The sequence below is a fragment of the Rhodnius prolixus genome, unplaced genomic scaffold (genome assembly GCF_049639745.1).
Source record: "Rhodnius prolixus isolate KJV_2025 unplaced genomic scaffold, Rpr scaffold_4, whole genome shotgun sequence".
Lineage (NCBI taxonomy): Eukaryota > Metazoa > Arthropoda > Insecta > Hemiptera > Reduviidae > Rhodnius > Rhodnius prolixus.
In genome coordinates, this window is record NW_027411614.1 from 26,684,086 (window position 1) to 26,698,044 (window position 13,959).

General features: G+C 32.1%; 1 protein-coding gene across 3 annotated transcripts in view; it reads left to right on the top strand.

The window, feature by feature from the left end:
• Positions 1-13,501, top strand: part of LOC141456583 (alpha-tocopherol transfer protein-like) — a 173,919-nt gene extending 160,418 nt beyond the window's left edge. For all 3 annotated transcript variants that reach the window (XM_074132735.1, XM_074132736.1, XM_074132737.1), the window contains 2 exons: positions 9,197-9,341; positions 12,438-13,501. In XM_074132735.1, the coding sequence (XP_073988836.1) occupies positions 9,197-9,341; positions 12,438-12,472 (180 nt within the window). In that variant the 3' untranslated portion in view covers positions 12,473-13,501. The remainder of the gene's footprint in view (positions 1-9,196; positions 9,342-12,437) is intronic.
• Positions 13,502-13,959: the final 458 nt, after the last annotated feature.

Consider the following 13,959-nt stretch of genomic DNA (forward strand, 5'->3'; position numbering starts at 1 on the left):
ACTTGCTGATTTGTGTACCTTTTGGCGTTTAAACAACCCTTATACTTAACTTTTAAAACTGTAAGTTTTTGTTAAGGTTAGTTATAGATAAATTATCATGTTTTTTGGATCCGTAGGCTTGAACGCAATAAATAGCTTTTCTATGGCAGCCTGAAGGTCATTGGCTATTGATCACTTTAGGGCGCTTATCATTCAGTGAAAAAAAGAAAAAAAAAAGAAGTGATATCCACAGCTCTGAAAAAGAGCGAAAAAATAATGGCACCGTTAAAAGAAGATATACGTAGACTAAACGGGGAGACTTTTATCTGCTTGGGTCATTCTTTTTCTATTTTCACTTACTGCTGATTCTATTAACATACTGGCTTCTTTAAAAAAAAAAAAAAAAAAAAATCACGGTGTTATTGTGCTGAGTCTACTTTGTACGTATTGCGGAGAGTATTTAAATCGCAACGCATCTCAAGACAGAATTATTACTCTAAGTTAATTGTATTCAAATGGAATGTAAAATTAAGGTAAGTACTAAATTTGTGTGCTAACCTACTGGATTCCCATGCAGAGATTCTGCGTTCTGGATTCAGATAACAGCTCATAGATTTTCGCTTCCTAGAACCTTTTTTACATCTTTACTGTCTAGTGAGCGATAGGGCCTGGGACGAATAATACCGTAATTAAGGGAAGGGATTAGCTATGAGGTTAGCATACTGGACTCCCACGCGGAGGTCCCGGGTTCGAATCCAGCTGCTGACCCTTAGATTTTCTCTTCCTAGGAACTTCTTACAGCTCACTGTCCGGTGATGGACAGTGTTGCCTGTAACGAGAGAACACTGTCCGGAGGCCGGTAGTGCACTGGAAAAAGCTCCGGGCGCTAATAACCTCAGCTGTTGATACGCAAAAAAAAAAAATACCGTAATTATACTGGGTGTATACGGAGGAGTGGTCGAAACTTCGGGAGGTGATTCAGCAGCTCAAATGCAACAAAAAATATTCTATTCACTTTGGCCCGATTCTCAATAGTGTCCAAGATATTTGCATTTTTAACTTTTCCGTCGATATTCGCGTTTTTCGCCATAAAAACGGCCGTAACTTTTCTATCCTTTATCCTACAACAAATCTGCTTATTCCAAACGAAAGAGCATTAAATTTTCTATAAATTTGCTTGGTACAGAGCCTCAAAACTATTCTTATAACAATGAAATTTTTACTTGAATGTCTAAAAATTTCGTTCTCGATGATTTCTGTTAAAATTTTCAACTGCATTTTCTCAATGGTTAATGAATCAAGGAATCACATAATTTCAGAAAAAGTTGCGCATTTATTGAGCTTCAAGATCATAGGGATTTTTTTGGTTTTTAATAAAACCCTTCCCCGAACAGAAGGGTGTAAATGCAGAAAACTGGGATTTTGCGAACTGACTTTTCATTACTAATTTACTCAAATGTCAATTTTTGGAGAAGGAACAAAAAGAAAAGTAACCATTTTAGTTTTTAACAATCATTATTTAATAAAACGGAAGTAAAAAATAAAGTAGCAATAAAACGCAGTAGTTGACTACAATTTTTTCTGCAACTTATTTTAATGACATAATGGAGGTTTTTTTTATCAAAGTTAATTAATAATAATTCAAAAATAAAATGGTTATATTCTTTTTGTTCCTTCTCCAAAAATTGATTAGTTATGAATTATTATTAATTAATTTTAATGAAAAAAAAACTCCATTATGTCGTTAAAATATGTTGCACAAACAATTGTAGTCAAGAAACTAAAAATTTGCCACAATTCTTTCCCACTTCCTTGTTTGAATAGTTCGAACGATTTTTGTAACAATTTTAACTAGGCACCTGCCTATTGTACTTTTTCACTTCTGTGTTTTATTGCTACTTTATTTTTTACTTCCGTTTTATAAAATAATGATTGTACCAAACTAAAATGTTACTAAAATGGTAAAAATTGATATTTGAGTAAATTAGTAATGAAATGTCAGTTCGTAAAATCCCAGTTTTCTGCATTTACACCCCTCTGTTGGGGGTAGGGATTTATTATAAACCAAAAAAAATCCATATGATCTTGAAGCTCAATAAATGCGCAACTTTTTCTGAAATTATGTGATTCCTTGATTCATTAACCATTGAGAAAATGCAGTTGAAAATTTTAACAAAAATCATCGAGAACAAAATTTTTAGACATTCAAGTAAAAATTTCATTGTTATAAGAATCGTTTTGAGGCTCTGTACCAAGCAAATTTATAGGAAATTTAATGCTCTTTCTTTTGGAATAAGCAGATTTGTTGTAGGATAAAGGAAAGAAAAGTTACGGCCGTTTTTATGGTGAAAAACGCGAATATCGACGGAAAAGTTAAAAATGCAAATATCTTGGACACTATTGAGAATCGGGCCAAAGTGAATAGAATATTTTTTGTTGCATTTGAGCTGCTGAATCACCTCCCGAAGTTTCGACCACTCCTCCGTATACACCCTGTATTTACAGCTAATAATTTATTAGATTGACAAAGATTTAACAAATGAGCATTCGTTTAATCCATGGAGAAAAACTCCACCATTTAGATGAGAAAACAATTTCTCAAGTTTGAGCCTCCAAAGTTTGTTTTTATTCCAGTCGATGAATCTTACGACGAAATTTATTATTTTTTCACAAATTGTTACTTTTCCGTTCGGCTTTCAAACTAGGGCGCAAGGTTCAATGTTTGATTGGTTTTATTAATAATAATAATAATAATAATAATAATGTTTTATTTGAAAAAAAGTAAATACATTTTCAAAATAAAAAAACATTCTATGGCATGGAAATTTCATCTGCCGGAGGGTTGACGCAGTATAAATAAAACAAAATAAGCACTACAGTAACACACAGTAGAAAAATTACAACATAAGACAGAAAAATTAAATATAAAATTGACAGATTGAAAAAATGAAAAAGGAAATAGAAACAGAATAATAGATCTAAAGAATATAAAATCTAATCTAAAGAATAAAAAAGAAAATGATACATACTCTGAAAAAAGAAAAGAAAAATGTATCAATAAATAGAATAGAAAATAAAAAACTGAAAAGTACCTTATTAAATGGCAAAAATGAAAAATTAAAGGATTTAATATACCTAATTAATATATTTTAAAGAAATACACGAAGCCTTGAAAGCAATAAGATTGGTTTTATTAGCTTTGCTAGTACTTCTCTTTAGAGTTTCTCCTTTACTTTATCGACTACTGCAAACGAAACTGGATGGGCTATTTAAAGATTATTTTCAACAGGTTTTAAATGCAAATATTGAGATTAGCGCACTAATTATTTTTCCAAATATGAGTTCAATGACAAAAAAGTATAGTAGAATTGGTTCTTTTACGGAAAACTTCAGTATTATTTCTGAAATAATTAATTGAAAGTATACAAATTTTAATTTGCGCACAAATATATTCGGAATTCTCCTTGGTTCTTCCATGTTCTTTTTGAAGTAATAGACCTCGCACCGCCTGAATCTAAATCCAACCCTTCAATTAGCACAGGTAGTAATATACATCAAGAAATAAAAAGGAGAATCATGACTGCCAATAGATGCTATTTCGGCCTGGTAAAATTTTTTAAAAGCAGCCTAGTATCTAGAAAGTCGAAGTTCATGCTGTACAAAACATTAATCCGCCCAGTTCTCACGTACGCATCCCAAACATGGACCCTTCCAAAAGCAAGTGAGCGCAACCTTCTTGCCTTCGAAAGGAAAATTCTTAGAAGAATCCTTGGACCCGTGAGGGAGGAGGGCAGATGGAGAATAAGAAAGAACCAGGAGGTATATGAGCTGTTTGGGGAAGCGGATGTTGGGCGGATAATAAAACTTAGTAGGCTTAGCTGGGCGGGGCATGTAGCCCGAATGGGAGAGGCAGCCCCCATCCCAAAAATATTGAACGGAGAGATGGGCCACAGCAGGAAGGTTGGTAGACCCAAATTAAGATGGCAAGATGGAGTAGCCAACGATGCAAGAAGCCTACTGCGTGATTTACTTGAATCGCCAGAATACCAAAATGCAAACTTAAATCTTCGGGGGTTTCTAATTGGAGAGCGGCAGCACAAAACCGTCACGACTTTCATAAATTAATAGAGGAGGCCAGGACCCACTAAGGGTTGTTGAGCCAGGGAGATAGATAGATAGATAGATAGTAATATACTAGCTTGCAAAATGAAATAAAATTTCAATAATTGTTTGCAAGAAAAAAAGTGCTATTTATCTGGCAAAAATTAGTTTGTCTCTGAGCATTTTACCATATCTCTTCAGTGAACTTAAGTGATCAATATCTTAAGGATTGCGTAACATCATAAGCGTGTTTTTTTAAAGTTGAGTGTTTTTCAACGTTACTCTTTTTCGTGCATTTTTCGACGATCAACTCTTATATAACTGTCCTGCCGGACAGTTTTAATTAAATCACTTCCTTAAGGTTGTTTGGAATAAATCTTTTTGGGAATGTACATTCGGTGAATCTTATATGGATACTATGTATTTGTAGTTATAAATGTTTATTCTTATTTTAGTAAATAATAAACAAGTGATAAATAAAAATAATATTCGAATCTTTGTAAAATTTTTGTTCAAAAACAAAGTACAGGAAGGAACGAAAGAATAATTTACGATATATTCTCTTATCATGTTTTACATAAATAAAAATATGAATGGCTGGAGTGATGTATAACTTATATGTGTTTGGGGGGAAATTCTCAGATTAGTAGGGCATGCAAATGTTTCTAAACTTCAAGATAACGAAGTTTTGACTGACCTGGAAGCAGTTAGTCAACTAGACCTGTTCGCTCTACATCGCCAATTCGTAGGACGTTAACTATTTATTTATTGCACAAACAAGGTTATTAATTAATTGAATGTACTTTTAGACAAAGTGTTAGACACAAATTAACAAGATAGCTAGTATTCCCACTCTCGAAGTACTTCCTTATTATTGCTCTATAGTTGCTTGGATATCGACTATCCGATATGTTTGCTTTTCAAGCTTGTCCTCTAATACAATATCTAGCCTATTATGACAGTTGATGATCAACACCGACCTGTAGCTTTGAGAGATGCACTTTTGATCACACATAAAGGGCAGTACCTAATTATTCTTGCTGCTCATTAATGAAATATCCATCAACAACTTCGTTCTCCAAATTGTTAATATATTTAAATTGCTAACTGTAAATCCAGTCATACATGACAATTTCAGGCTTGTTTATTCTAGGTTTTTTCTTTTTTAAATAATCAATTCTTATAATTTATCACAAATGTGTTCCAAAAACTGAATTACATAAGTTAAATGTAGGATGAATTCTATGCTGTACTCGTAAAGATATAGTTCCTCCGCCATTACTCAGAAATTAGGATATTTTGCACCACCATTAGCAAATTGAAGTTTATTCATACTCATTTACCACAACATTTGACTCAAATTGGTAATCAAATTAGCACACTATGTATATGTGATTCTGAATCCTGAAGTCTGATCTTCTTGGCCTGTGGGAGCTGTTGCAGCAGTAGGGATTATTTGTTGAAGGCCGTATTACTGACAAACTGTCCTCTTCCGACAAACTTACATACCATTACATTCAGGCAACACAAAGCCTCAATTGCAGAAATATCTTGTACTTGGACTTGTACGACTATTTTAAGACCGACAACATTACTGCTAGTAAGTAGTACCTGCTTCTGAAATGTTCCATTATTCAAATTAAGCAGCAACTTACAAACTCCAAAGCTTTTTATCATTCGCCTAGCGCACACAATTCGCCGTTAAATTGACTTGCTCATCGCCATGCATCTAGTCCAAGGTATCTGTTTGGAGATGACAATTTAATTTTGGGGATATTTTTAATGTCATCATTTTGAGATCCATGCTGGGTAAAAATGTGTACGATGTCGTAGTCTTCTAGTGAACTCACAGTTAGGTAATCTACAGTAACCAGCTACCCCACTTAGGCCATATCTGCCTTCAAGCTTACTTGTGTCTTCCTGACTTTCAAACTCGGATGTCTGTTCTCCGTGCCATGACAAACTAGGACGCTGATCATCCATTCAATGAACGCGCCGCTAAGGAGCGCAGGTCACAATTATACCAAAGAATTCAGAAGTTGCTTCAGAGGCCAGAAATGCACTGAAAAAAAATTGTACCTTAAATTAAAAGAAAAAAAATAATTAAAATTTCTGTGAAGGGATTAGCTAGGCGATTAGCATAGATCCCGGGTTCGAATCAAGCTACTGAGCCTTAGATTTTCTCTTCCTAGGAGCTTCTTACAGCTCACTATCTGGTGTTGGACAATGGCTTCTGTAACGAGAGAACATTTTGCGGAGGCTGGCTTTAACTTGAAAAAAGCTCCAGGCACCAATAACCTCAGATGTTGACGAGCTTTAAATCATTAAAAATCAAAATTAAATTAAAATTTCTTATTTTCGTTTTCATTTTTCTATCTTTAACCAGTTAAGGGCGGAATTTAATTTTTAAAAATCCCACAGTGTGCGGAATTAAAATCAGAGAATGACATGTATACACGTCGAACGCAGGGCAAAACATCCAAAAGTTTACAACGTCGTAATAGTCACTACAAACACTTTTTCTGCAATTTCTGGGGCTTAAGATTACAAAGCATTCTTTGTTCTTTAAAAATCTTGCACCGCTTCATGTATGCATTGCCTAATTAACTAGCGACGCAAGAGCTTTTACAAGGAAGAAAAGAGCTTTGAATTCAGTGCAAAATGAAATCATGCTCGTACTGAGGTCTGTGAACCTCTATCTAAGGTAAAAACGGCATTGCACAAGGGTTGAGAGCTTTTATTTGTGTGCGTAATTCCCAATCTCTAATGAGGAGACTAAAAATGTACCAACCACTTATCATTTGGCTGACTCCCTCCACACCCTCCGTATAAAATACTTGGCACTTCTACTGGTAAGATAAAGGAAACATCCCATCAAATAATATTCTTATTGTATTTTATTTAAATTACGAGTTTTTATAGTTAATGGCAATTTTATATGTTTCACAACAAGTATACACGTCGAATGCACCGTAACAGAGATTTGGTTTGACGTGTATACACGTTACCACATGCAGGGAGGGATAACTGTTAATGTATGGTCGTAGGTAAAACACTCTTTAAAAAAATTTATTGTAAATACTTAAAACAAAAAGATTGAAGGTTCAATGTTACTTGTAATGAATAATGAATGAAAAGTGATTCACTATAATGAATGAAGTGAAATGAAGCGTGCCAATACTTGCGGACTAATCGAAGAAGATAAAGAAAGCACATGTTTAATAAAATGTATTAATTATTAAAAATTCTTTTCAGTGTTCGATACAGAAGGAAGAGATGAAATTTGTATTTTAATGTACCTTTTAAAGCATTTTTGAATGCACAAGAAAGAAATGTTAACTAATCTAAAGGGATGTTGAAAGAAAAATATTAACTTTAGACTTAAATATTTAATTTTAAACTTGGTAGCAAATTTACTGTTCGGTTTGTGATTTTAAGTTATTAAATAACCCTTCCATTGTATTATTTACATTGGTTTCGGAGCATTCGTTTATATTTTCTCCCCTCAACTTTTCATGGTTTTAAGTATTAATTTTTAATTATCATTTCTATTTTGCTCGTTAACTAATATTTGTACACTTTTTATATTTATTTTTATGGCCTTCTTGGAGTGTAGAAAGTTGATTTTCCATTTGAAGAACAGGTGTTCTAGTATCTTAAAACTATTTAAATTAAAACATACTAATTAGCACTTAAAAAAACGCACACACCGCACGCGATTTTATTTTATTTTTTAATATACTTAGTTATAGAACTCAGAACGTAATAAACGATATTATGAGGGCTGAGTCATTACGAAACGTGTACATTAGAGTCTAGATATTTGAAACTAATTGGAGCCCTGATACATTTTTGGTTTTTAGAAGATTTGGTTACCAAATGGTTACGGAGTAAGCTTTTACCAATTCAAACAATTTTGGGTAAAAAATAAGTCATTAAAAATTGTAAAAATTATTGTTCTTACGAAACTATACAATAACCATTTTAACAATGCAGTTTTATTAAAACATTTAGAATGAAAGCTTTCAAACTATAAGCATTTATTGCATAATAATATTTAATTTGTATACATTTTTAATTGCTATGACTCATTCCATATTATCATTCTGGTAATTATTTTTGAAAATGTAAAAGATTATATCTAATGGGTTCATAAATTGGACAATAATAAAGAATAAGGCGTCCAACATACTCATATACATGTTTCTAATACAAAATTATTTTTTTTATTACCCAACCATCTGTTAACTTGCATCTATGTTACTTATTATCTACCAAAGATTTAAGCAAAATAACTCCCCTGGGCTTATAAGTAAGAAAAAACCGCGAACAAACTCTTTCATTTGCTCTCCTGTAAAAAATTTAAAATGTGACATAGTGTTGTATACCTCCGAGGTACAGATTATGTTAACAATAAAAAAAAATATCCGACAGATTTAGATGTAATTACAAAATGAGCTTTGAAAGCAACTCTTGTATTTCTTTAAGGGAAATCATGCTGGTTCAATAAAATTCTGAAACCGTAGTGCAGTAATTTGAGATTAGTAGGGAAAGAGCTAAATGAGTGAAAGTAAAGAATATATTTATATCCGTAAAATGAGATTATCGCTGTAATGTTTCTTCGCCTAAACTAGAGAGGATAAATTTTATTCTGGAGGCCCAATTTAAATGAACATCATTTCTAGAATTTGAATCTTAAGCTCTCAGACTAGCTAATAATCATAAGTGTACCTCCGAGTAACCTAACTTCAGGCATTGATACCAGCTTAATCCACCAATTCAATACTCTTTTAAAAACCTTAATATTAAGTCTATCTATGCTCATAACATCAAAGTCATACCTATACTTTGAGGAGGGCTTTACGCGTCCAACTAGCGAATTAGTTGTGGAGGATGGAGGCGGGATATACTGAAATGTACTAAATGACTTTTATTTTCTCATATTAACTTATTAAATCCAAGGCCAAGACTTGAGAATTTAAACCAACACCACAAGATTTGCAGATTAACCGTACTACTTTGTTATTGTTAGTTATCTAATTAAATATAAACTAAAAGAAAAAGACCTAGACAATGAAATATTTACCTAAATATTATTTATATTTCCTCTTTTTAGATATTTCTACATGGATCTGATATGGAATCATTCCACCAGCATATCGATCCAGAAAATCTGCCAGAAGAATGGGGCGGTAGCAGGCCAAGTTTTTCTATAAGCCTAACAAGGACATTAATACAGCTGAATGAGCACAAGTTCAAAGGTCAGATTTCTTGATGGTTGTGTTACATTATGCTTATACAGTACATATAAATAAAATAATAATAAATTATACAAATAAGTGATAATATAGTAATGAACAAATAAATAATAATAATGTTATTATTATTCCAAAGCCAATGGCATCTAAGTTAAAAATTACTTCGTATTTTCTAAAAACTAAGATTATTATTATTAGATATGATGGAAATATGTTCTATGTAGAAAAACGCAATGAAAATGAATTTAATAATTTGAGGATAAATCTATTTTCCTATGAAATACAACTTGAAATAGTACTGTACAGAAAATGTGTAATGTGGTTTAGTAAATTAATGTTTGTATGAGTGTTTAAAGAAAGAATGAACTCGTGACAAAGTAGGTGAAGAGCAACTGTAAACAAAACCTGTATGCTTCATAAAAAAAGTATAACCTGGGAATTGCTTTGAGTATTGCGTTGAATCGGGATGGCGTGAAAGAAAGTGTATTACTGGAGGAGAATTGTAAATAAAGGGTGTGGAATAGCGTAGACTGATTAATTTAGTACGTGTCTGAGAGTGTGCTCGCTAACACAGACACCAGCCTACTTACTTTGCAGACCGCACTCTGAACTACAGTTCTAGTGAATATATGGTAGGCTCCCTACGCTGTATGTACTCCTTTTACTCATACCCAAACACAATAAATACAACAAAATCAGTGCACGATTCACAACTACTACGTATGGTAGTAGGGATTCCATTTTGTATAAATCAATATTAATTACACTTCATTGTTGACGACATAGATTACTGTCCAGCTCAAACCTAATTTCATTTTCTTTTTCTTTATCAAACGCAATGAAATTTCAGTCTGAAAATAAGTAACAAAGCACAGTGCTTTTTGGAGTATAAGCTTGTTACCAAATTTTGGAAACTTACCAAACCCTTAGATATTTTGAGAAGAAAGAATTAATACACTTGAAAACAGTTAGGACAAAGTGGGAAAGATTTTGTTGAGCCTTGTTTATAAGAACCCTAATTAAAGAAAACTTTATTGATTGAAAGAAACTTCTTTAAAGATTTTTAAGAAGAGACTGAACCTGATACAATACCTTAAGGCTTATAGATGGCGTGACATTCGCAGGTGTAACAAGTGTCTTCTCAGTAAGTTTTAGAAATCCTCCGAAATATTGCAGTTCATTGCATGATGGAAGAGACATGATTACTACAAGAGCTACTAATAACCATAGATTTCCAAACTTTTCAATAAAAAACAAACAAAACGAAGATTCTACATTAGTAGGTACTTAACATAAATAACCTGAAATATTTCTTTCAAATAATGTAACTCGGAACAAGAAACTAAGTGCTTTAATAACATTAGCATAGAACTTCAAACTTAGAAACAAAATTGACTAATACCAAAATCTAATTTTAATTACACATAACATTAAAATGAAGTTTAGGGTGAAGGATGAACAGTGAAGGATGGTGCAGTTGTTATTATTCTGAGAATGTCCAGCTCTATATTGGTCCCCCAATAAACTTAAGAAGACGCTTCAACTATTTGTAATTTGGTTCATTATTAGCCAATAGAGTTGGTAGTTACACTAAATTGAGAGAGAAGCTTTTAATAACTTTTGTATCATAGCCAACATTCAGGATAAAGTTCGGATATCTTCAAGGGAATAGCAAATGGATGCTTTTAACTTTCTTGTTAATACTGGATTTGATTTAACTAAGCTCTAATATTTTCTACAATCAAGTCGTTCAAGTATACCACCAATGAAAACTTAGTATTTTTTTCTTAAAGGTTATTGCCTGAATTGTTCGGATTGTGTGAATCTTGGATAGTTCAGATTGTAGGAATATTTTATTTCCTCTTTTCAAGGTTTACTTTTGTATTTTTTTTTTAAATTGTTTTATTAATTTATTTTTATTTTCAAATGGAAATCTGCTAGAGCTATGTAAAGCAAGTAATGCCTTTTTTCAGGTTAACTTTACCTCCAAGTACCAAATTAGGTGTCGTGGACAGAGGCGTTCTACCAAACATACATTAATATAAGTTTTTTATATAATCCAATTAATAAGAACCTACGCTTAGACCGGGGGTCGAACCCAATACCATCATACATTTCGGCTATGAGGGCCTCACTTCTAACCGCTCGGGTATCGTGGCGCCAACCAAGAACTATGTACTATTAGCTTGAGGGCTAGACATTGTAGATCTAGAAACCTAATAAACTTTTCATCTCATTAATAGTATTTACCAACAAAATTATATCTGAGAAAGAATTCCTTTTTATGTTTCATGTAATGTAAATTATAATATTTTATTAAAATATTCTCTATTCTAACAATGGCATGGTACTGGAAGGAGTAGCTGCATTTTATTTTATTCTATTCAACACTCTACCATTGGTTGACAGTGATGAGATAGAAGTTTTTGTATTCATTAACCATATTGTTTTAATATTTAGATGTTTAATATGGAATCTCTCAATTCTTACATTTTCAGGCAACTACCTCATTAATATTCATTACTTGTTTTCATTATAATATTTATTGATCAATAATATTGTTATTTTTTTTTTATTTATTTAATTATAATTTTTAAAGGCGTATCAACATCTGAGATTATTGGCGCGAGGAGCTTTTTTCAATGCCTTTGTTACAGACAATAATGTCCATCATAAACTAGTAACAGTGAGCGGTAAGAAGCTCTTGGAAAGAGAAAATCTAAGGGCAATGCTTCAAATTAGGTAAGGGAATTGCTCAGTAGTAAGTACTGGATACTGAGCGGAGATCCTGGGTTCGAATCCTGCTGCTAGCTCCGTAAATTTTCATTTTCTAGGAGCTTCTTACAGCTCACTTTTGAAATCACTTTACAGAACAGTTGTCTGTAAGGAGAGAGCATTGTCCGAAGGCTCTGAAAAAACTCAGATATTGACGCACCTCAAATTAAAAAGAAAGTACTTTAATTTTACTTGACATTCGAGCTCAAAGAAATAGGCAACATAAGTATTTATTGTAGTAACTATTTTCATTAAGATAAAATAATGAACAAATAGTGAAAATGTCAGCACTAAATAATATGAGTATTATTATTTCTTTTTCAGAATGGGAAACATTTTCCTACAAAGGAATAATCTAAGGTACAACCCTAAACGGCAACACAGAAAGCAAGGGCCAGTCGCAATATTCAGCTCCTCTGAAGCAAAAAAAATCAATAATTTGTTTTAGATTAATTAATATTATTTTGTTATTTTTTTTTTCCTTTTTTGTGTACAGTGATTATGTTCCACAAAAATGGTGAAGGGATTGGGGAAAAAAAATAAAATTATGAGGCAAAGTACTGGGATTATTTGGCTAATTTTAAATATGAAGGAAACTTTTAAATTAAATTTAAAAAGGATTCTTGTTAATGTGATTAGAACTCATTAGAAATCATGTTGTCTAAAGTAGTAGCCAACTTTGCACCAAATTTCTAACAAAAAAATGTAAATTATGTACCTAAATCTTAGTCTAGGTTGACTGATTTTAAAGCGACTATTGCATTTCAAGTTTATCATTTTAAAGAAACAAACATTTTAAAGCATGTGTGGTTTTTGTTACATCTCACAAAGAACTAAAACTTAATTAATAAATAAATTTAAAAAAGTCTATCAAAAATTTTATTGTTTTTTTATTTTTATTTATTTTAAATAAATTGCTCACAATCAGTAGAATTATAATTATCTTGGGTTCCAGATTGGTGTAGGATTTATCGTCAAGTTATTATATTAAGTCTTCGACTTAATTAACATTGGAATGTTTAAGGATGTATTTGTAAAATCGTGTATATGTCATAGTTAGGCATGGTGTCATGCTATTTAGCCGATAAAGACAGATAAAGATGGAGAAAAAATTATTTTAAATGAAAATGAAGAAATTTTTATGTTACAAAATAGACCCTAGATAATTTTCTTTATCGATTAAAATAAATTCCAGATGTATATTACTAAGACAGGATGTTTTTCATGTCAAAACAGAATTTTTCTGAATTTCATTCAAGGAAAAATTGATTTTTTCCTTCGATAATCTGTTTCTTTTCTCTTCCAAATTCTAAAAAGAAAAAAATGTATAAAAAGAAAGTAAAAGAGTTAGCAGCGTGTTTAAAATAAATTTGGATGACAACTGGAAATTACTTTTATGCTTCTTTAACTTCCTTAACTTTTTTTGGACTCTCGGCTCACCAAATTCTATGTTTTATTCTGTCTTGCAAGCCAAAAGTTTTCAGTTTATTAAAGAATTTGCATTTTAAAATATTTAGGGGACGTGGTGTTCTGACTACGACAAAAATAGATCTTGAATCTACACTTAAAAGACCTTTATTGCCCAACAGGTAATGAAAAACTCACTGTGGTTTGCTAGGAAAGTTCTAGGATGTGAACGTTGGATGGCTTCCCAGGTAGATAAAGAGAACCAGAAAAAGCATACATAAAGGAAGTAGGGGATCGGCAGTTTGGTACAACTACTCGATGTATCTACAAATGTTTCTCTTCTAATGAGGACCAAGTTATTCTGAAGAATACTCCTCCAAATTTATATAAACTGATTGGATCTTAATTTATATCCAGTTTGTTCTCCAGCCAATGATGG